This window comes from Electrona antarctica (genome assembly GCF_951216825.1).
Source record: "Electrona antarctica genome assembly, chromosome: 14".
Classification (NCBI taxonomy): domain Eukaryota; kingdom Metazoa; phylum Chordata; class Actinopteri; order Myctophiformes; family Myctophidae; genus Electrona; species Electrona antarctica.
In genome coordinates, this window is record NC_136795.1 from 7,558,137 (window position 1) to 7,579,435 (window position 21,299).

The 21,299-nt window shown below is 42.9% G+C and overlaps 1 protein-coding gene across 2 annotated transcripts; it reads left to right on the forward strand.

The window, feature by feature from the left end:
* The first annotated feature begins 1,330 nt into the window (after window positions 1-1,330).
* prpsap2 (phosphoribosyl pyrophosphate synthetase-associated protein 2) lies at window positions 1,331-20,234 on the forward strand. 2 transcript variants are annotated; one of them, XM_079521671.1, is made up of 12 exons: window positions 1,366-1,438; window positions 3,895-3,953; window positions 4,564-4,724; window positions 5,486-5,538; window positions 6,821-6,887; window positions 7,639-7,811; window positions 9,422-9,537; window positions 9,747-9,802; window positions 10,082-10,230; window positions 12,238-12,308; window positions 15,457-15,603; window positions 16,625-20,234. In XM_079521671.1, the coding sequence occupies exons 2-12, from the start codon at window positions 3,951-3,953 to the stop codon at window positions 16,781-16,783; spliced, it is 1,155 nt and encodes a 384-aa protein (XP_079377797.1). In that variant the 5' UTR covers window positions 1,366-1,438; window positions 3,895-3,950; the 3' UTR covers window positions 16,784-20,234. The 2 variants fall into 2 exon arrangements, with proteins under 2 accessions (XP_079377798.1, XP_079377797.1); XM_079521672.1 differs by lacking the exon at window positions 3,895-3,953 and having other exon boundaries at window positions 1,331-1,438.
* The last annotated feature ends 1,065 nt before the right edge of the window (window positions 20,235-21,299 follow it).

The window sequence follows — 21,299 nt, forward strand, 5'->3', positions numbered from 1 at the left end:
GGGACTGCAGTGACATTCCCCACCAAATATACACTTGTGCCACTTGCTTCAGGTTAAGAGGTTGAGTCAGATGTTTGCACCATGAACAAACACACAGCAGCAGTAACTGTTGAGGCACACGCACGCACGCACGCACGCACGCGCACACACGCACACACACACACACACACACACACACACACTGAGGGCAGTTTAAGGCAAAACATGCAACAGAACAGGAGGCGGTATCAGAGGAGGGCAAACATTGGAAGGAGAGGAAGATGAAGAAGAGAGAGAACAAGAAGAGAAAGAAGATATATCATATTGGGCATATTTAGAAAATTCAATGATAGACCATTATAGATCTGTGTGTGGAAATTCAGCAGTTTTTAAGAGTGAAACACAGGAGAGATAGAGAGATCAGATTAAAAGATCAAATGAAAATAAAATTCATACTTATTTTGCCAGTGCCTTATACCTAAACTTTGCTGTTTTATGCTATTTTAAAAAACATTAAATACTTCAAATACCATAGCGTATATAGCCGATCTACATCGACACATTGTGAACTTGTAGATCGGCTTGTGATTTCAAAATAGCGAAAAGGCTAAGAAGTTTAGGGATAAGGGACAAGGGACAAGGCACCGGCGAAAATAGGGCCCTTGTCTCACACTGGACATCATCTGCATATAAATCTATGCAGTCATTCCTATTAATGCTATTCTTCTACCTTATAAGTAATTAAGTATATAAATGTAAATATCTTTATTATGGATTTCTGTGAATATTCAGCTTGAGAATGAGAACACAGTCGGTAGATTACTCTAGTCTAGGGTCACACACGCTGGTGCTCTTTGACACAACTATGGTAACACTGCCCCCTTGTGACTTGTTACAGGACATACACTTTTATATCATGCTGCTGCTGATGATGATATATTTTATTTAGTAATTTAGTCATTAATTAATAATTATCATTGGATATATGGAGGATACATATATCCACGTAGTCATGTACCAGGCTATATTTGAGGCCATTTTGAGGTAATTATAGTATACATGCACCTGACTTGTAACAGTGATTTATTTTTGTGTAACTCATTATAAGAGGTGCATAATGAGTAATGACACACACACAACACACACACACACACACACACACACACACACACACACACACACACACACACACACACACACACACACAGCTATGTAACATAAGACCCTCCTCTTTCTGTACAGTAGTACCACTACGTTGCTCATCCTCTGCTCTCTGATTGGCCGAGGTGAACGTCAGTCATAATGTTTACGCTAGCTGCAGAAGGCTCAGGCAGAGCAGAGTAGAGGGGATTCAGGGAACAGGTTGAGGTGGGCTTGCTGCTGGGAAAGCTACAATCATTATAAATTAATAATAACATCACCAGTTGCAGGTGGAAACCGGACGACCGAACTCAAACTGGTGAGTGAATTTATTTATATATATATAATGCCTCCTCCTTTCTATGATGCACTCCAATAAAAAAAAGAACATCCCTTCTCTAGAAATACTAGCCATCGTTCACATGACGCTCGTACTTCACGAGCGTGTGTCCATAATAATGTCCACACACGCAGCCGTTGGTTGTCGCTCGCAGAGAAAATAGCCAATCTACAATCTCGCAAGGCTTCGCCTCAGCGACGCATTTTGAGCTTGTAGATCAGCGATTCTCGGCGAGCTACAGCTACACACCGTCATAACGACGATCGAGGTTCAGAGGGGGGTTTATGTTATTCCTGTAAGCTAACGCTAGTCACTAGCATCCGTGGCAGTGTAGGGATAACATGGGGCCAATTTTTGTACGTTTAAAATGAAAATAAACGGTCGTAATATTTGCTCAGCTTCTGCATATACCTTCCACACACATGTTATCCTTGCATGAATTATACTAAAGGTCGAAACGGAATTATTACTATTCACATATTAGCCTATAGCAACAATTAGCAGCAGGCATTATAGTATAGTAACTGATCTCTTGATCTGTGGCAGTGTGGCTCTCATTATGATGAAAGTTGGGCTGTTGGAGATGAAGCACGATCAGCAACTGAAATGATGTCAGATTGAGAATATGTTCAATTTAAACTAACACACAATTCCTACTGATCCAATTGTGGGCATTAATTGGCTTCTGGATTACTTACACATTATATTGTGTTATATTGGGTTCAGCTGTCGTGCCCGGCTGTCTCTCTCTCTCACACATACCGGTAACCACAAACTGTCTGCCTCTCACGGACACACCCACAAAATGTCTCTGTCACACACACACACACACACACACACGCACACACAAATTGTCACTGACACGCCTACGCATCGTAGGTCATTAAAAACAAGTTGTCTCAGTCATAAATTCAGTCTTAGAAATCTTAATAAAAAATAAAACTAGTATAGGCTACCACCTACATCTTATTTTGTCGTCAAGGAAAAAAAGAAAAATCAATATAATCTATAAAATATTTTGTGAACGCACCAATAGTCTTATACGATTCTTAATAGATTCATTTTATTTTTCATTCAAGAGAACATAACTCCGGTAGTGATTTCAAGCAGGCTTGAAAAAGCCATTGCCATATAGCGCAGTGGTTCCCAAAGTGGGGTCCGGGGACCCCCAGGGGTACCTGAGGGAGTTCCAGCTAAATTATAGTTTGGACCCTTATGGTTCTGTAACTCTGAGAATGTACATTTATACACTCTCAGAGTTAAATTAACATAGATTTTACAATATAAATTGTGGTCCCAGAGATAGAAATGCCATTAAATGGGGGTCCGTAGCCTAAATTGAAATTAAACTGGTTGAAAATCACTGCTAGAGCCGTAAAAATCTTCTCTTATGGGGGTCCCTGGCATATCTTTTCTAATGGGGGTCCGCGGGGCTAATTAGTGTCAATTTGGGGGTCCTTGACATGAAAAAGTTTGGGAACCACTGATATAGCGTACCATGTTGCCATTCTACTACAGTGTCGCCTGTGGGAAAAATATCTATAGCTGCAGAGGTCGAGCATTGTTTTGTTTAATAAACATGTAAAAAATAACGGCAGTGGGTCGCACACACCAAGACTTCAGTTCAAATTGTTTATTTCATAATTTGAACAGGGACAAACGTTTCGGCCATCCAGCCTTCATCAGTGTGGAATTTGTTTAATAAACGAAATAAAAAAGATTGTGAGAATGTGGGAAATCTGCAGCAATACATCCTACAGTGAAAGCTTGCTACAGTGCATACAACTCATTCAAATGTGTTGTTTTGCATAGGCTGGAGTTAGTGGTGCTGGTGACCATTTCCTAGTACAGACTACTAGAGCATGGGTTCCCAAAGTGGGGTCCGGGGACTCCTGGGGGTACCTGAGGGAGCTCCAGGGGGTACCTATCTCAATTAGAGATAGTTAGGAACCAAATAGAGTAATAGACCCTTATGGGTCTGTAACTCTGAGAGTGTACAAATGGAACCAAATGGACGGGTCCATTTGGTTCCATTTGTACACTCTCAGAGTTAAATTAACAGTGGTTTTACAATATAAATTGGGGTACCAGAGATGGAAATGCCATTAAACCGGGGGTCCGTAGCATAATGCGTGTGAAACTGGGGGGGTCCATGAAATTAATGTTTCGTAATCACTGCTAGAGCCGTGAGAATCCTCCCCTTATCGGGGTCATTGGCATATGTTTTCAAATGGGGGGTCCGTGGCCTAATAAATGTTGATTTGGGCGTCCGTCCTTGACACGAAAAAGTTTTGGAACCACTGGACCAGAGAATGTCTAAACACGACACATTGGGGAAGTGTTATGTGTGAACCTGTCCTCCATTCTCACAATACAACGATAAGCTGATAATGTTGGTTATGTTGCCCTTTACGTTACTGTCACATGATGAACAGGTCAGTGAACCACAGTGTGACCTTCAGTCAGTGATCGTTAAGCAGCCCCACAGCCAATGGTCAGTAGTATTCAGCAAAGCATTATTAACGTATGTACTTACATCAGTGTTGTTTTTGGCAGCACATTTCTATTTTAGTTTTAGTCGTATAGTCTCTTGAGTAGTTTTCACTTAGTTTTAGTCACCTGGAATGTATTAGTGTTAGTCTAGTTTTAGTCGACTAAATGTCATGAGATTTTAGTCGACGAAATCTACAGGTGATTCAGTCGACTAAAATGTGTTTTGGCGGGCCTTGATGCCGTCGTAATGGCTGATTTTATACTTGCTGAAAATAGCCGATCTACAAGCTCACAATGCGTTGTGAGCTTAAAGATCTGCTATTTTCAGCATGCAACCAAGTATAAAATGACGTGTCTCTTACTTACATGGGTCTCTTGTCCACTAATCCCTTCCTAACATTTTAGTCTAGTTTTTGTCGACAAAATCGACACTATATTTAGTCATAGTTTTAGTCATCATGGCTTAGTTTTTATTTTGTTTTACTTTTTATGTATGTTTTTGTCAGTGGTTTTTAGTCGACGAACATTTTTAGTCATAGTTTTAGTCAACGAAAACAACACTTCTGCTTATACTTTGATGTTAATATTGATTGGTGCTTCCACCACCATAGGAAGGGCTCAGTGCAGCGTGGGTGCCCAGGGATCCACTGCCTGAGTGCGAGGAGAGCAGCAGCCGAGATCCCAAAGACATGAACCACACCAAGGGAGGCCTGGTCATCTTCACCGGGAACTCACACCCTGGCAGCCGCGAGATGGCCAAGAGGATCGCTGAGTGAGTAGGGCATTCACTTCTAGTGATTTTTTACTAGTTGCCTAGTTTACTAGTCAATAGTCGACTAGTTGCTCAAAGCCCTAGTAGGTAGCAGGGTAGTGGCTCGGGGACTGTTACAGTAGTTTATTTTACATTACAGAGAATGTAACGTAAAATAATACTGCCTTAGATAACCCAAGGTCACAGCGTATATGCTCCATGAAGAGGTTTGCACTGGAAGCAAGACAGTATTTGGCCTTGCTCTCAGGCAGGAAGTGATGCAGTGCATTTATGAAGGCTGCCTGTCAATGAATGAATTACTTACTTACTTAATTTATACATTTTTATTTTGGTGTCTTGTCTTAAGATCCATCTAAATCACAACAGGTTTTAGACACTCAAGACTTGAATTATTTATAACAAAAGAGCCCAAATAAATAAATTCTATCACATTATGTTTGCTTATCCCAAGCTATATCAGCAAATGCAAATACCTTTCCGCTTCACTTTTACCACGCCGAGTTTTGACACCTACTCAATACGGTATGTTTTGGCCGGTATGTTTAGGACAATAACACAAAAAAGTGGAACTCATTCTCCATTTCGTTGAATAGAGGAAGGAATCTCCATTTCCTTGATGTCACAATAATTACAAATCCATACGGACCTTTGTCTTTTGGATAACGTTGTGTGTTTATTTCAGAGACAACACTGCATTCTATCTCATGTGAATGTTTCCCCCCCCCCCCCCCTTTGTTGTTTTATCTCTGTTCCTCTCTCAGGCGGTTAGGGGTTGAGCTGGGAAAGGTACAGGTGTACCAGGAAGATAACAGAGGTAAGACCATCTTAGACTCCTCTGTATTTCAGTTTGATCAATGTTCTCCCCTTCTTTGGTGTTCACAAACTGGTAGAAATCAAGGAGGTTGAGCCAAAAACAAGAGATAAGAGCAGGGGTGTTCCGCAAGTGTGTTCAATGTCCAGCTGGGTGTAAACGGTAGACAGCCAGGTACCAGGGAGCTGGGACAGCATAAAGGGTGGGTGGACAGACCAGGGGTCTTCCATGATGGCGAAAACGGTTTATTACATGGCTTGGTTGAATGCTTGATTATGATTGGCCAGGGAGGGACCCCCTGATTGTTAATGACGATCAGCTCTATAACAGAGCGCTGTTCACACGCACGCACGCACGCACGCACACACACACAGAAATAGCTCCATTATGCCAGTCACACGCACAACACAAAATAGAAATAATTAAATGTATTGCGTACAGCATTAAGCTCAAACATGCTTTATAAACAATAAAACCATACAAATTGCCACCAAGTTAAAAACAATGGTATTTGTGTCCAATGATACTCATGATAGTCTGTTGGGTTGTGGCTGGGAAGCATTTAGCTTTCTAATCACTCTTTTATGCGAGAAGCACATTGTTGGAATATTTGCTTCTGCAGTGCGTGCGTGCGTGCGTGCGTGCGTGCGTGCGTGCGTGTGTGTGTGTGTGTGTGTGCTTGCACGTGAGGCATTAAAGGTTTAGATATCTCACTAAGGTTGAGCTAGGTTGCAAGTTGCATATAATGATGCAATGACAATACTACAATCCAGAGGGGGCAGTGCTAGTCACATGTGTGTCACTGCTGGAGTGAGGATCTCAAGCCCCTCAGTGAGCTGTTCACACTATACATCAAGTGCCTGTGTGTTCTGCCTGTGGGTTAAGTTATGTATTTCTATTTATTTTACTTTGTTTTAAATTATTGTATTGCTGCAGTGTTTCTTGTATGTTTGTTTACTCCTTGTATGTTTCGATGGACCCGAGTCCGCTAATAAAGTTTGATTGAAATTTAACTAACGAGGCAGACAGGCTTTGTGTGTGTGTGTGTGTGTGTGTGTGTGTGTGTGTGTGTGTGTGTGTGTGTGTGTGTGTGTGTGTGTGTGTGTGTGTGTGTGTGTGTGTGTGTGTGTGTGTGTGTGTGTGTGTGTGTGTGTGTGTGTGTGTGTGTGTGTGTGTGTGTGTGTGTGTGTGTGTGTGTGTGTGTGTGTGTGTGTGTGTGCATCCGTGTGAGAGGAATTGTGTGCTGCTCTGTGTTTCTCACATCACATCGTCTTTGTTGCCATAGAAACGCGGGTGCAGGTCCAGGAGTCGGTGCGAGGCAAAGATGTCTTTGTCATCCAGACCGTGTCCAAGTATGAAAGAACACACGCACGCACGCACACACACACACACACACACACACACACACACACACACACACACACACACACACACACACACACACACACACACACACACACACACACACACACACACACACACACACACACACACACACACACACAGATATTATAAAAAATAGATGCCTCACTGTGGCGTTGCAGTTCATTGGAGCAACGTGTATCCTAATGAAGGCGGAAGTGCAGTGCTGAAGGCTTCTTTTTTTTTTAACAAATCTTTATAACAGTCATGACAATATACATTACAATACAAAACAAACAAACACAAACAACAAAGTTATTAACAATACAACATCAGAGCCAGGGGGGATTAGATTACTAACAGAAAACATTAAAGAGTGAACACAAAGCAACAGTTCTCCGCAGCTTTCTTATTTAGAAGTGCTGAAGGCGTTTGCTGAAGGCGACTGCGTCGCTGCCCAAGTGACGTCACTCATGTGACTCCTCCATGTCTCTCGCTGTCACTCAAGTGACTACTAGCCAATCACAGCGCGTCTTTTCGGGACTTATGTTACGCACGCGGAAGCTTGACAAGCTTCCGCTAATGCTTTACAAGGAATGTCGGGAAAATTGTGCCTTCAATGGTGACACGCGCCTCAGAGCCGGACAGGGCGTCTACGTATATATGTCTATGCACACACACACACACACGGTTATGCTTACACAAACATAACTAAGTCCACATTTCTCTCCTCTCCACCAGGGATGTGAACACAACCATCATGGAGATGTTGATCCTGGTCTACGCGTGCAGGACATCATGTGCGCGGAGCATCACGGGGGTCCTCCCTTACTTCCCCTACAGCAAGCAGTGTAAGATGAGGAAGAGAGGCTCCATCGTGTCCAAGCTCATCGCCTCCATGATGTGCAAGGCTGGTGAGACTGTGTGTGTTGTGTGTGGGGAAGGGCAGGGGTTCTCAACCCGTGGGTCGCGACCCCTCGGGGGGTCGCCAAATTATTTTAGGGGGTCCCCAAAAATGTTTAAAAAAAAAAAAAAAAGTTTTTTTAATTTTTAATTTTCACGATTTTTCAAAAATAGCAGACCTACAAGCCCGTAGCGCGCCACTCGGTGGCGCGCTATGAGCTTGTAGATCTGCTATTTTTCAATAGCTAAATTATAACAATGCTTAAAACACCAAAAGGGGTTCCCGCCCAAAATGGGTTAAGGTTATTGTAGCAGTCAATTTATATTGGGGGTCGGGAGGGTGCGGGCGGGGGTCCCGAGACATTGCCAAAGCATTTCCAGGGGTCCCCGGCCAAAAACGTTGAGAACCCCTGGGGTAGTGTGTAGTGTCCCTTGTTGGCACAATTAATTCCTTGTCCACAAGGAATTGGTTTGGTCCAAATCAGTGGTTGCAGGTGTGTTTCCATAATATTTAAAGACCTGAACCCCATTTTGGTTAAATTCCAATACCCAAAATCTCGGGCCACTCGATCACTCCTGCATGGCGGTGTTATGGTGGAATTGGTGACCTGAAGAAATGTGTGACCATCTTGTGGACTTCACACAATTTACATGGGGGTCTTTAAATACGTGGCATGACTAACGCTAGGTTGAACTCTGCTAATAAACAACCTGCAACGATTTCCATTCGGACACTGACGTTATGTGATGTCTACACGATTGTCACATATTTCAGCAGGTCACCAATTTTACCGTAACACCATGCTGGAGTGACCGAGTGTGAGTGTGAGTGGCCGAGATTTTGGGGTATTGGAATTTTGCTTTTGGCTCCACCGCAGAGCTATGGTTGATTTGTTTATGGTTTTCTTGAATAAACTAAAGTTTGTAGTTAGTTGTTTCTGTTCATACACAAGCCAACAAGTGTGCACTCTTGATGAGCATGTACAGAACAAATCAGTTGATCACATGATAAAGTGTGGTCACATTGTCACCAATCTCATAATGAAATGAGATTAAAGTAATCAAGTAACAAGTAGTCAAGTAACAGGATTACAATTAATCCAGGTTTATTGTGAAAACTAAAACCAAGATTAAAAGGACGGTACCTGGCTGGTTATTTTTAGACTAGGTTTAATGTTTTATGCAACTGGATTAATTGATTAAAAATAATTTAAATCCAGGTTAAAGCTTAATCCTTGTTGGTAAAGCCCACTCTACATCTGGTCCTCAGCACTACTAGTGGACACTCACAGCAAAGTTTTATGAATGAAAAGCAAATCATCTATGACTTTAAATTAAATGTACAACTGCGTGCTTTGCCATCATTTGAATGAGGCAGGAGTGTGACAAAATACCTTTTGGTGGTACTGATTTAACAAAGACTAATGAGAAAAACTAGACTTGGGTTAAACTAGGCTAGACTGTTTACAACAGGGCTCAAAATCATTTCAAATAGGGTTTCGCAGCTAAATACAGTTTTCAGGACCTTGTTTGACAACCAACCAACAGTATGGCAGCTTCTTAATGAATTCTACGTAGAACGTAGAATGTAAACCTGTGTGTCATTGTGCGTGTGCTATAGGTCTGACTCATTTAATCACCATGGACCTCCATCAGAAGGAGATTCAGGGCTTCTTCAATATCCCCGTAGACAACCTGAGAGCCTCCCCCTTCCTACTGCAGTACATACAAGAGGAGGTACACACTCGCACGCACACACGCACGCACGCACGCACGCACGCACGCACGCACACACACACACACACACACACGCACAGATGATCCATTGATTAATTGATTGATGGATACCTCTGAACCGCCCCTAGTGTATTTTTTTCCTCTTCTTTCTGTTTCTTATTTATTTGTTTTACCCCTAACCAGTCTGCATGCCTGCTGTGACCCTACAGATTCCTGACTATAGGAATGCAGTGATCGTGGCCAAATCTCCAGCCTCAGCCAAAAGGTAGAGACCTCTTCTTCATAAAGCTGTTATAACTGTCACTTTTAACAGACTCTGTATTTCTACTCGCATCCTCTACTCACTAAAACTACAAACATGGTTCTCTCCCCTTCTCACAATCCTCTTTCATTTTATTTTTAATTTGTAAGAGAGAGTTTATGAATGGCTCCAAATTAACACTGATTTGCTTTTTACAGTACACAATTAATTTGTGTGTGTGTGTGTGTGTGTGTGTGTGTGTGCGTGTCCGTGTGCGTGTGTGTCTTCACGTGCATTTTGAAGAGCCCAGTCGTTTGCAGAGCGTCTGCGTCTGGGCATAGCAGTGATCCACGGAGAAGCACAGGACGCAGAGTCTGACATGGTGGACGGACGACACTCGCCTCCCACCGTTAAAACCACTGGAGCCATTCACCCCCTCATGGAGATACCATGTAATACACGCCAAGATACAGTCAATAAGCATTACGTCTCCTTATACTGTAGAAATATGTGCCATATACATACTTAAAAATGTACTAATATCGATACACAATTGATCAACCCACAAGCAGTCTTTTGCGTTTGTAGTGATGATGCTGCCACCTAGTGGTGGTGAAGTGATAGGGAAGGTCAACAGCTGAGTATTGTTGTGACACTCAGGTGCCTTTTCCAAGGGGGTTGAACCAGTTATTTTTTTCCCCGTTCAGAGCGATTCCGCTAAAAATGCACTGGTACAGAACAGGGCTGGACTGGGACAAAAATTCGGCCCGGTCATTTTCGCGTGAATTTGGCCCAGACCGGCCCACCACAACCAGCGCGCAGATAGCAGAAACTCTACCGCCCGCTCCGTCGAGGCACACACAAACAAACAAGCCCTAATACCACCACTTTTACAGAACAACATAAATGATACAAACCAACAGACAACTACACAACCCTTTGTAGAGGGTTTATTCGTCACTCACTGATACAGGTACAGTGAAATTATCATGATGGCACTGGCAGAATGGCAGCACGCCCGGACCTTTCCTGGTGGCCTGCCGCCTATTGGCCTGCCTGTCCAAAAATATCATGGCGGCCCCCTACGGCCGCGGCCGCGGCCCACCGGGAATATGCCCGGTACGTCCTGTGGCCAGTCCAGCCCTGGTACAGAACCCTAAAAGTTGGTTCGGAACTGGAATCACTGAACTGGAATGGCCACCGGTTCTGTGAAAAGCACCAACCAAGGTTTGCAGTTCTAGAACCAAGGTTATTTTGGTGGAAAGGGAGCCTCAATGTCACAGTACTGTCAGACAAGACATTCTCTCTGCTCTGCAGGGCAATACAAGGGCCGTGGAAACATGATAATCAAATGAATTCTCCACTGTTTTGTCTTTATCAGCAGGAGCACACGGTGCTAAGTACAGTGTGTCAACACTGTACCACAAAAACGGAAAAGCGAAAGCACCACAGGTTGCCAAGCGGACGTCAAAGATACAGCCAATCTCCCCTCAATCTCCCATCTCCCCTCTCCCAATAGGCACAATGACCTTGAGAAACGAGCCTTCCCAGTGAATTCTGGCTATTCTATGATCAAACGGCAAAGCAGCTGTTAAGAATGGGACAGAGAAAGTGTGTTTTCTCCGCCGGTATGGCCTATAATTCACACGTTCTGAATCAATCGACACTTTTAATGTCAGAAATGGACAAAGCATGAACATATTTGACATAGTAAGGGCATTTTATCAGGTATTTGACCAATCTGGGAACTAAATCCTTACCAAGAAATTTCTTCACCAATGTGTTTCTAAAGGTGTCTAATAACATATACTAAAAGTTTGAAATTCAACTCCCGTGGGAAATTGAGTTTTTAGCATAATATGTGACCATACCCATAACATCCTATATAAATTTCATCATTCTTTATTAAGTAGCATGTGACATATGAAACTAGGGGTTTTTCATGATTCTGAATCCATTCCAAGCATTAGTTTTGCACAAAAAACACTCCTTGGGCTAAATTAGGCCATATCCACTTGACCAAATGTGCTGACCTCATCACGTTTGTGAGGCCGTTTTCCCCCCAAGGAGTGTTTTTTGTGCAAAACTAATGCTTGGAATGGATTCAGAATCATGAAAACCCCCTAGTTTCATATGTCACATGCTACTTAAAAAATGATGAAACTTTTTTGCCTTTATATAGGATGTTATGGGTATGGTCACATATTATGCTAATAACTCAATTTCCCACGGGAGTTGAATTTCAAACTTTTAGTACATTATTAGACACCTTTAGAAACACATTGGTGAAGAAATTTCTTGGTAACGATTTAGTTCCCAGATTTTCATAGATTTCTCTTACTAACAGTGGAGTATTCAACTTACTGGCGTTCTATTGATCACATGGCGATAGGTCCGGTTCTAAAAGGCCACATTACATTTAAATCTCCAAACATGTTCTTTCTCTCCGTGTGGTCTAGTATTGATTCCTAAAGAGAAGCCACCCATAACTGTGGTGGGAGATGTGGGAGGACGCATCGCCATTATAGTGGTAAGATACAACACATGTACAACCTTTTTTAAGTAGCCAATCTAAAAGCTCGCGGGTGCATTGAGAGCTTGTAAGATGGGCTACTTTTGGCCATAATTTTAATATTAGAGCATTGGAAATGGTCAAACTATCAATATGTGCAGAAGCATCTTCCATAAAATCCTAATGGTCTGGTATATTTCATAAAAGCTACGGCTAAAGCCTCAATCTGTGATTTCCTTTCCCAAATCGCACATTAGGACACCATTTTTTTTTCAGTCGTGAGATTATATTTTGCTTTAATCCATGAGGCCTGCTATAGTGGGGATTTTAGACTTGTTTTACACATACTGCACATATTTCTGTTACACGAAGGTTAGCTGGAAGGAGAAGTACTCCCTGAATAGTGCTGCCTCCAGCCAGGATAGAAACTTGAGCTTTGTTTTGCTGTCACAGCACATGCATACTGCTGCGCACAGTGAGATTTTAACCCATGTTGGGCGGGAAGCCGGGAACCCCTTTTGGTGTTAGCATTATTATTATAAAGCGTTATGCTTTAGCTATTGAAAAATAGCAGATCTACAAGGTCATACGAGCTTGTAGGTCTGCTATTTTTTTTAAATCGAAGAACCACTGACATAGCTTTTTCAGAAAACTGTCAGGATGTAGAAGACATTTTTAGAATCTGATCTCGGGTCAAAATGGGTTAAAAGTAGACTTCCCCAAATCTTAAATTCCCCTTATGTCAGGTTATACCACTTCTAGTTATAGACTAACTGGCAACTGCTTGCCAAAAACATCTTCTTTTTCTTTTTATCAGCTGTCATTGCCCTAGTTTACCTTACTGACATTCCACAAGCAAGCCACCTTCTTATCAGCTGTTATTGGCCTGGTTTACCTTACTGACATTCCACAAGCAAGCCACCTTCTTATCAGCTGTTCTTGGCCTGGTTTACCTTAGTCATTCCATAAGCTCTGTACTGTATTGTAGTCTAATACAGGGGTTCTCAACCCGTGGGTCTCCAAATTATTTTCAAAAAAAGAAAAGAAAAAAAAAAACATTATTTTTTTGCAACTGAATGGCTGGAAAATGGCAATTGAGAGTTTACATAGTACACATAGTGAATGCATAAACTTTCCTTAATGATTATATCTGGTTTCAGTATTCATTTATGATATATTTTCTCTATTATTAAGGTTATTTCTGCAGTCAGTTTGTGTTGGGGGTGGGGAGGGGGTGGCGGGGCGGGGGTCGCGAGACATGGCCAAAGCATTTCCGGGGGTCCCCAGCCAAAAACGTTGAGAACCCCTGGTTCCCCTGGTTCTGCTGTAAGCAGTTCACTCTGTGGGAGCGAATGTGCGTCCATGTTATTCAATGTTTCAATGTCCACCGGCAGCATAAGCCATGCATTTCACGTCCACCTGACCGCACAGCATCTTTAGGCACTCTGCTATTTTTACACGCCTATTTTTGTTGGATTTACAGTGAGGATTGAGGACACTATTTTGACCGGCTCAGCTATGTTTATTGGCAGTAAAGCCTGTGGAGTGAACTGCCTATCAGGAATGTTCCTGAATGAATAGGCATTGTCCTGCAGGGTATAACTTCCCAATTATTTTGTAATTAACCGACCTCAAACACTAGAGATCAGATTGTCACGCAGGTTGTCGTTTGCTAGTAAAAACCTAATAATCAAGGTTAAAATGTGCTGTACACTGATGGGTCAGCAGAGCTAGTTGCTGGAACAAAATGTAGTTTCATGGGCAGTATGTGGAAGAAAAATGTGCCGGTACTTATCAGCAAACCTGTGTATGAATATACTGTATCATATTGCTGGTTGAGGTAGACTAAACTCCAGGATCCAGGAACTGGCACGAGGCTAGACAATGTGACTGCTTATGTAAATGCAAAGATCTGAAAGGAACAATCAATAAAATATTAAAAACCGACGTGGTCTCCTCCTCCACTGTAGAAGAAAACAAGGTACAGTAGCCATGCTGTATACCTGTTTGTTCCAGTAAGAGCTGCTGTAGGCCTTTAGAATGATAACAAAGGGGCGCAGTCGGTTGCGCTGTCGCCTCCCAGCTAGAAGGTCCCGGGTTCGATTCCCGCTGTGGGTGCTGGGGGCGGGTTCTCTACTCTGCGTCATCAGCGCCCATACGCTACATTCTGTGTGGAGTTTGCATGTTCTCCCCGTGTCCCCCTAGGGTAGGTACCCTCACATGTTCTCCCCGTGTCCCCCTAGGGTAGGTACCCTCACATGTTCTCCCTGTGTCCCCCTAGGGTAGGTACCCTCACATGTTCTCCCCGTGTCCCCCTAGGGTAGGTACCCTCGCATGTTCTCCCGTGTCCCCCTAGGGTAGGTACCCTCACATGTTCTCCCCGTGTCCCCCTGGGGTAGTTACCCTCACATGTTCTCCCTGTGTCCCCCTGGGGTAGGTACCCTCACATGTTCTCCCCGTGTCCCCCTGGGGTAGGTACCCTCACATGTTCTCCCCGTGTCCCCCTAGGGTAGGTACCCTCACATGTTCTCCCCGTGTCCCCCTGGGGTAGGTACCCACACATGTTCTCCCCGTGTCCCCCTATGGTAGGTACCCTCACATGTTCCCCCCGTGTGTCCCTAGGGTAGGTACCCTCACATGTTCTCCCCGTGTCCCCCTAGGGTAGGTACCCTCACAAAAAAACATGCAGTAATCCTGGTCTCTATACTGCCTCCCCCTGGCCAGCCAGGGTCGCCTGATGTTGGGGAAAGGAATTGGTTAGAATAACGTGTTCCTTCCACGGCACGCGCTACGTCCTACCGGGGAAACTTCCCCCCTGTCAGGTTATAAGAAGCGGCCTGCTGACTCCTCATGCATTGAAGGAAGCATGAGCTCAGTTCGGGGTTAAAGCCGGGTGAAAAAGGGGTTACAAAATTGTGGGTTTTATTAAAAAAAATCACACCCGTGTGAACTGAGTGGTGTAAGGTCTTATATAGACTGATCAACTGTGGTCTGACGTAATGTCTGACGTAATGAAATCACACCCGTGTGAACTGGGTGACCATAGCAACCATGCTCATTTTTTGGTACGAACAGACAGACAGACAAACTAACAAAGCCAGTTGTAGGAGTGGTTTATACCACTCAAAAAAGAATGATAACAAAGATTTTGTTTCCTCTCTGATAGGATGACATCATCGATGACGTCGACAGTTTCGTGGCAGCGGCAGAGACACTGAAGGAGAGGGGAGCGTATAAGATCTTCGTTATGGCGACGCACGGCATCCTCTCCTTAGATGCCCCCAAGTTCATAGAGGAGTCTGCCATCGATGAGGTAGGGAGGGTGTGTGTGTGTGTGTGTGTGTGTGTGTGTGTGTGTGTGTGTGTGTGTGTGTGTGTGTGTGTGTGTGTGTGTGTGTGTGTGTGTGTGTGTGTGTGTGTGTGTGTGTGTTTGTGCGTGTACGCTTTTCAACGTCCCACACATTGCCTTCTCCTTTCACCTCCCTCTCCCGTCGCTGATATGAAGCACAGCGTTAGTTTATACAGTCAGGAACATGTTAGTCTGCATGCCTAAGCTGTCAGTCAGCTGATTATATCAATCAGCCTTAGCTTCCTATTTCTCATTCACATCTCAGCTGATCATTACGTCACACATTCATACTCCAATCAGAATTCACGCTCAAACACAGCGGCCCCTTTAAATACGGCTTTGCATTCACTTCACCTCTGCTTGTCTTGCATCCGCTGATGCTTAGCTGCCTCCTCCACCCCAGCCTCCACCTTTTGATCAGAGCCTGGCATATAGGCTAAAACACTTATGATTTCTGCTGTTCAAAGGTCAATGTATGCTGATTCAAGCTAAATATCAATATCAATGTATTGCTTATGTATTCCTATTGTATCCCTATTAAACGCCAAGTTGTATTCCATTTGTTGCAATAAATGGTTAATCTACTTTCTGTATTCCATTTGTTGCAATAATATGGTTAATCTACTTTGACGTGAGTGTTTCCTGTCTAAACGTGGTTTATCTACACCTGTTCTACACCAGTGGTTATGTGGGTGGGTTTAGGGGGATTCCAGGGGGTTAATATATGTAGCAAAATCAGTTTAACCACTTTAACCCGATATTATACGGGGGTCCCTGGCGCAAAATATTTTCAGACCTGGGTCTGCGACCAAATACATTAATTTGTGGGTCCTTGACGTGAAAATGTTTGAAAACCACTGCTCTACACTTCATGCTGCATCTCCCTCTCCCTCTCTCCCTCTCTCTCTCTCTATCTCTCTCTCACTCTCTCTCTCTCTCTCTCTCTCTCTCTCTCTTTCACACTCTCTCTCTCTCTCTCTCTCAGGTCATTGTGACCAACACCATCCCACATGAGCTGCAGAAGCTTCAATGTCCAAAGATCAAGACGGTTGACATCAGTATGATCCTGTCTGAGGCCATCCGACGGATCCACAATGGAGAGTCCATGTCCTATCTGTTCCGCGACATAGCGATGGACGACTGAACGCACACTTGCGCGCGCACACACACACGGTGACTCATATTTGCCAGTATCAATGTATAATCTGTTCTGCCATGTAGAATACACACAGATACACAAGAATATCCTTGCCAACTACATATCCTCATACTAGTCATGTAAGACAGGGCTGGATGTCAGGCTGGAGGCGATATGGGCACAATGAATTAACTAATATCTTTGACCAAATAACTCACTATCGAGATTGTGACGATAGTGTACAGATGACTATTGGTGCTTTCCACAAAATACTGTATCTAGACAATGAGACTTTTATAAATCATCAGGAATGCCCGTATAACAACAACATAGGTATAACAACTAACTGATTAAAGATTGATTGTGGAACAGTTAGGTGTGTTCAGACAATTACATCACAATTGCAGCCTTTAAAACGAGAAAAACTGGAAAATTATTGCCATATTATTTACAACTTCAATTCAAAACCCCCAGCAGATAAACTATATAGTCTCAGATCAACGGTATTGAATATAACGTTGATATATGTTACCCTGCCCTAGTAATTGCATGACCGAAGCGATCCTCTCAAACATGCCAAATCTTGGCCTGGTTTATGACTGAATGAACATGCTCTTCATCTCATAGAGCACGACGATGACTGGGACCTCTGTAGCCTGCAAGCTTAAACACGCATGTCAACTGCCACCAACATCCTTGTAATTTGGTGTGGATGATGCAACAAACAAACACACACACACACAGGCACGCACGCCCCGCGCGCGCGCACACACACACATACACACACTGTAGTGGGACTCCCTGATTCATAATAATTTATATTCATAATATAGCTGTGCACGCTTTAGCCTGCCCAAAGCCCCCATAATGTGATTTCTGGTCTAGAGGAGCAGGTGCTCGGTCGAAAACAGGCGGTGGGTCCTATTAGTTCACCGATCTGAGTGCTGCCCCAAATCCCCCGCCCACCCCCCACCCTCCCCGGTAGAAACCAGCGGAGAACACTGACGTCACCAAATTTGGAGCGACGTGCAATGCAAGTTGGCTCCCACTTCCTATGCCAGAATTTCCAATGGGTTTCCCCAGGCTTTTCTGTTTGAGCCGAATGCGAACAAAACTAAAAGCCCTACCAAGGCTACACGCTTCTGAACAACAAGGCAGCTGCACTGCCACGGACGCTATCTGACTGATGAAAGATTTGCCATGCTGTGCAGTCATTTAGAAAAGTGTGATGCATTGCAATCATAGAGTATAAATAAGGATAGAGACCGAACTGGAGCGTTAGCCCCGCCCCCCCCGCTATTCATTTCAGTGGAAGTTGCTCAGTGGCGTTTTGAAGCACCCGGAAGACTTCCGGAAGTATAATTATAACTCAATGGCTCGAGCGAGCGGAAGTTTAGCCTAGCCTAGCCCCGGAACTCAATTTTGAGGTCCGGGCTTACGCACGTGACGTCATGAACGTCCGTCCACTTCCATTAAAGTGCTGCAATTCCACATTTCGCCAGTAGGTAGTGGCAGCTTCAACGTTGGATAGCTTTACTGGGGGCTTGATTGCAATGCATCGTAGAATCTAATCGTTACCTGGTGAATTGTGAAGGCAGTGCCAATGCACACCTCTAGTGTAAGGCACCGCCCCCATGTGAAGCAGGGAGTCCCATACATACTACAGGTACCAATTCTACCTACCTATGGTGTTAACTGTTGGAGCCACACCCTCCGGTCTAAACAGCCAATGACTGCCCTCTCTTCAAACACACTTGCCTCTTTTTATTTCTCAATTTCCTTTCAGCGTGTCTCCCTGGCGTACCTCTCCTCCCCTGTAATTATCTGGTTCTATAGTGGGGTCTTCCAATGTTACCTCACATCGTGTGCGCGTACATAGTATATACACTACAGTAGGTCCTTTGTGCTGGGCGTTGTGGTCGTTAGAATGTCTATTCCTTCCACAAGAGATGAGATTGTTCTAGAAACGAGCTCCTGTGCCTTCTGCAATAACACACACACACACACACACACACACACAATCATGAACACAGTTGACAAATTGGTTTTCTTTAAAAACGACTGTGTCTCAACTAACCAAACTAACTCATTGAGGTCATGGTAACTAATTCAATCTAAAATGTGTATGGTTTCCCTACTAGTGAAATTAATGTGTAGCTGGTTTGACAAGTTGAATGGTTGAGCACATTTATTAGTGTGCATATATGTTCAGGACTAACGCATCCCATCTCATATCACCTTTCTACCTTGTAGTTCGGTTCAGTTTCATTAGCGCTGTGTCTAGTATTTTGCTATTGATAGTTAAGCGATTCTGTTGTAATGCTATTCAGTTAATAGAGCTACTGTACCTAGCCATGTCTGTGTAGTTGCCATAGAGATGCCCTTACAGGCATTGATCTGATGTCAGCACTGCCCCCAATATTATATTATATTACGTTGGCCTGAAATTAAAAGCTGGCAAAAAAAGGTTTATGGTTTAAATCAGGCAAATTAAATTATTTTCATATTTAGGGTTTGTTTTCTGAACGTGCCACGTAAAAGTATAAATAGCTATTCCTTTGCCATATTCGCAATGTGTGGATTCGCAATTTGTCAGTGATAGAAAAACTTGAATTTATGAACACTGAAACGGTTTAATTGCAGACGTTTTTGCAATTAAACATTAAAGATATTGGGAAGTATTAATTTGGCTAAACAAACTAAGTGCTTGTTCGTTATAACCTCAGGGCCCATTGTGCAGTTGTTGTTGTTTTTTATCCCAGTGGTTCTCAGCCTGTTAAGGCTGTGAGTCGTGACCCCCCAAAATAATCATATTTGAACCCACCCTGAACAAGCTCATGGAATTGGAGGAATTGATGCATTACATTTTGTTCGACTCGGTTCCACAGATACATTTTGTGAAAGTGACACATCTACGAGCTTGTAGATGGGCTATTTTCATTTCTTTAATTTGGCCAATGTTGGACCAGTTTTTATAGTATTGTTTGTAGATTACTTTTGATGTAGTAATCGTCTTTATTCTTATTAAAATGTAAGTAAAGTATAATAAAGTATATAAATTGTCACTACACTGACATCTGGGGACCCACCAAAAAAACATGTGGGGACCCCCCCAGGTCTCGACCCACAGGTTGAGAACCACTGTTTTATCCCACCAAAAAAATTGAGAAGCACTGAAACTCCACCTTAATGTGCTCTAAACATGGATACAGGGTATGAAATTGACACTGCAGTCCTATTTAAAGTTTATTAGGTGAAACAGGTACGCTAGACTTAACTTATTTTACACGTCTAGTTGAAGAATTTTAAGAGCCACAGCTGAAGCTGTGACACTACAATTGAAATGGAATCCAGGTAACCAGTACTTGACTGAAGCAGGTCTTTGTTGTCACAGTGTTTCCCGGGAAATGTTTTGTATTTATTTTCAGCCCTGACTGAATAAATTAATGACCTATATTAGAAATTCATAACTGGTGTTTTTGTGTTTTCTTTGTGATTATACTTGTGTTTTTAATGTTTTTAATTTGTATCCAATGTAACTAAAGTGTATTATAAATAAGAGTCATCATGCATGCATGTATACAAAATAGAACATTTAAAACGCAGTTTAGTCTGTGTAGTGAACTGTGTTTCAAATGGACTTATATACATGACATAAAACAGGGGTTCTCAACGTTTTTGGCCGGGGACCCCCGGAAATGCTTTGGCAACGTCTCGGGACCCCCGCCCCGCCCCCTCCCGACCCCCAATATAAATTGACTGCTACAATAACCTCAAACCATTTTGGGCGGGAACCCCTTTTGGTGTTTTAAGCATTGTTATAATTTAGCTATTTTTGAAAAATCGTGAAAATAAAATTTTATCTTTTTTCTTTTTTTTTCTACGGGTTGAGAACCCCTGATATACATGACATAAAAGATGCAATATATTTTATATGCAACTGATTTTGTGTTCCCTCGAAAATCAAAGTTTGTCGTCATTGTCGAGCAACAGAGCTCTGATTACATCTTCTAAAAGCTACCATTTTATTGTTGCCATTGTGGTTTAATAGTAAATAACAACTGAGTGCCAGCAGGTGGCAATATAGTGCAAGTAGTGAGGATTGTGAATGTGTGCATATCATTTGTACCCAATGCAGCCACTAGGACCAGATGCTCTCATTGAGTGGGATATCATTATATATTTATAGCCTATAATATAAATACTATATGGCTTTTGTGTTTTTGGATGAGCAAGGGAGTCAAGGACAGTAGAACAGAAGGAAATTATAACCACATCCAAACCCAACAACCAGGAAAAGGTTAAAGGACAACTTTTGAAGAAAATGCACTCAATATGTTTTTAAGATCAACTGAACCTGAAAAATCCATGAAGTACTGCAGCTTTATTGTCACCGTACTATGGGGCTACGTACAGAAGTAAACACTATCCCCAAACCTTAGAGCCCAGATGCATTTCTAAACAAGAGGAAGATGCAATGGGGAAAGATCATTAAGAAAGAGGGAGTAATAAGCAATAGAGG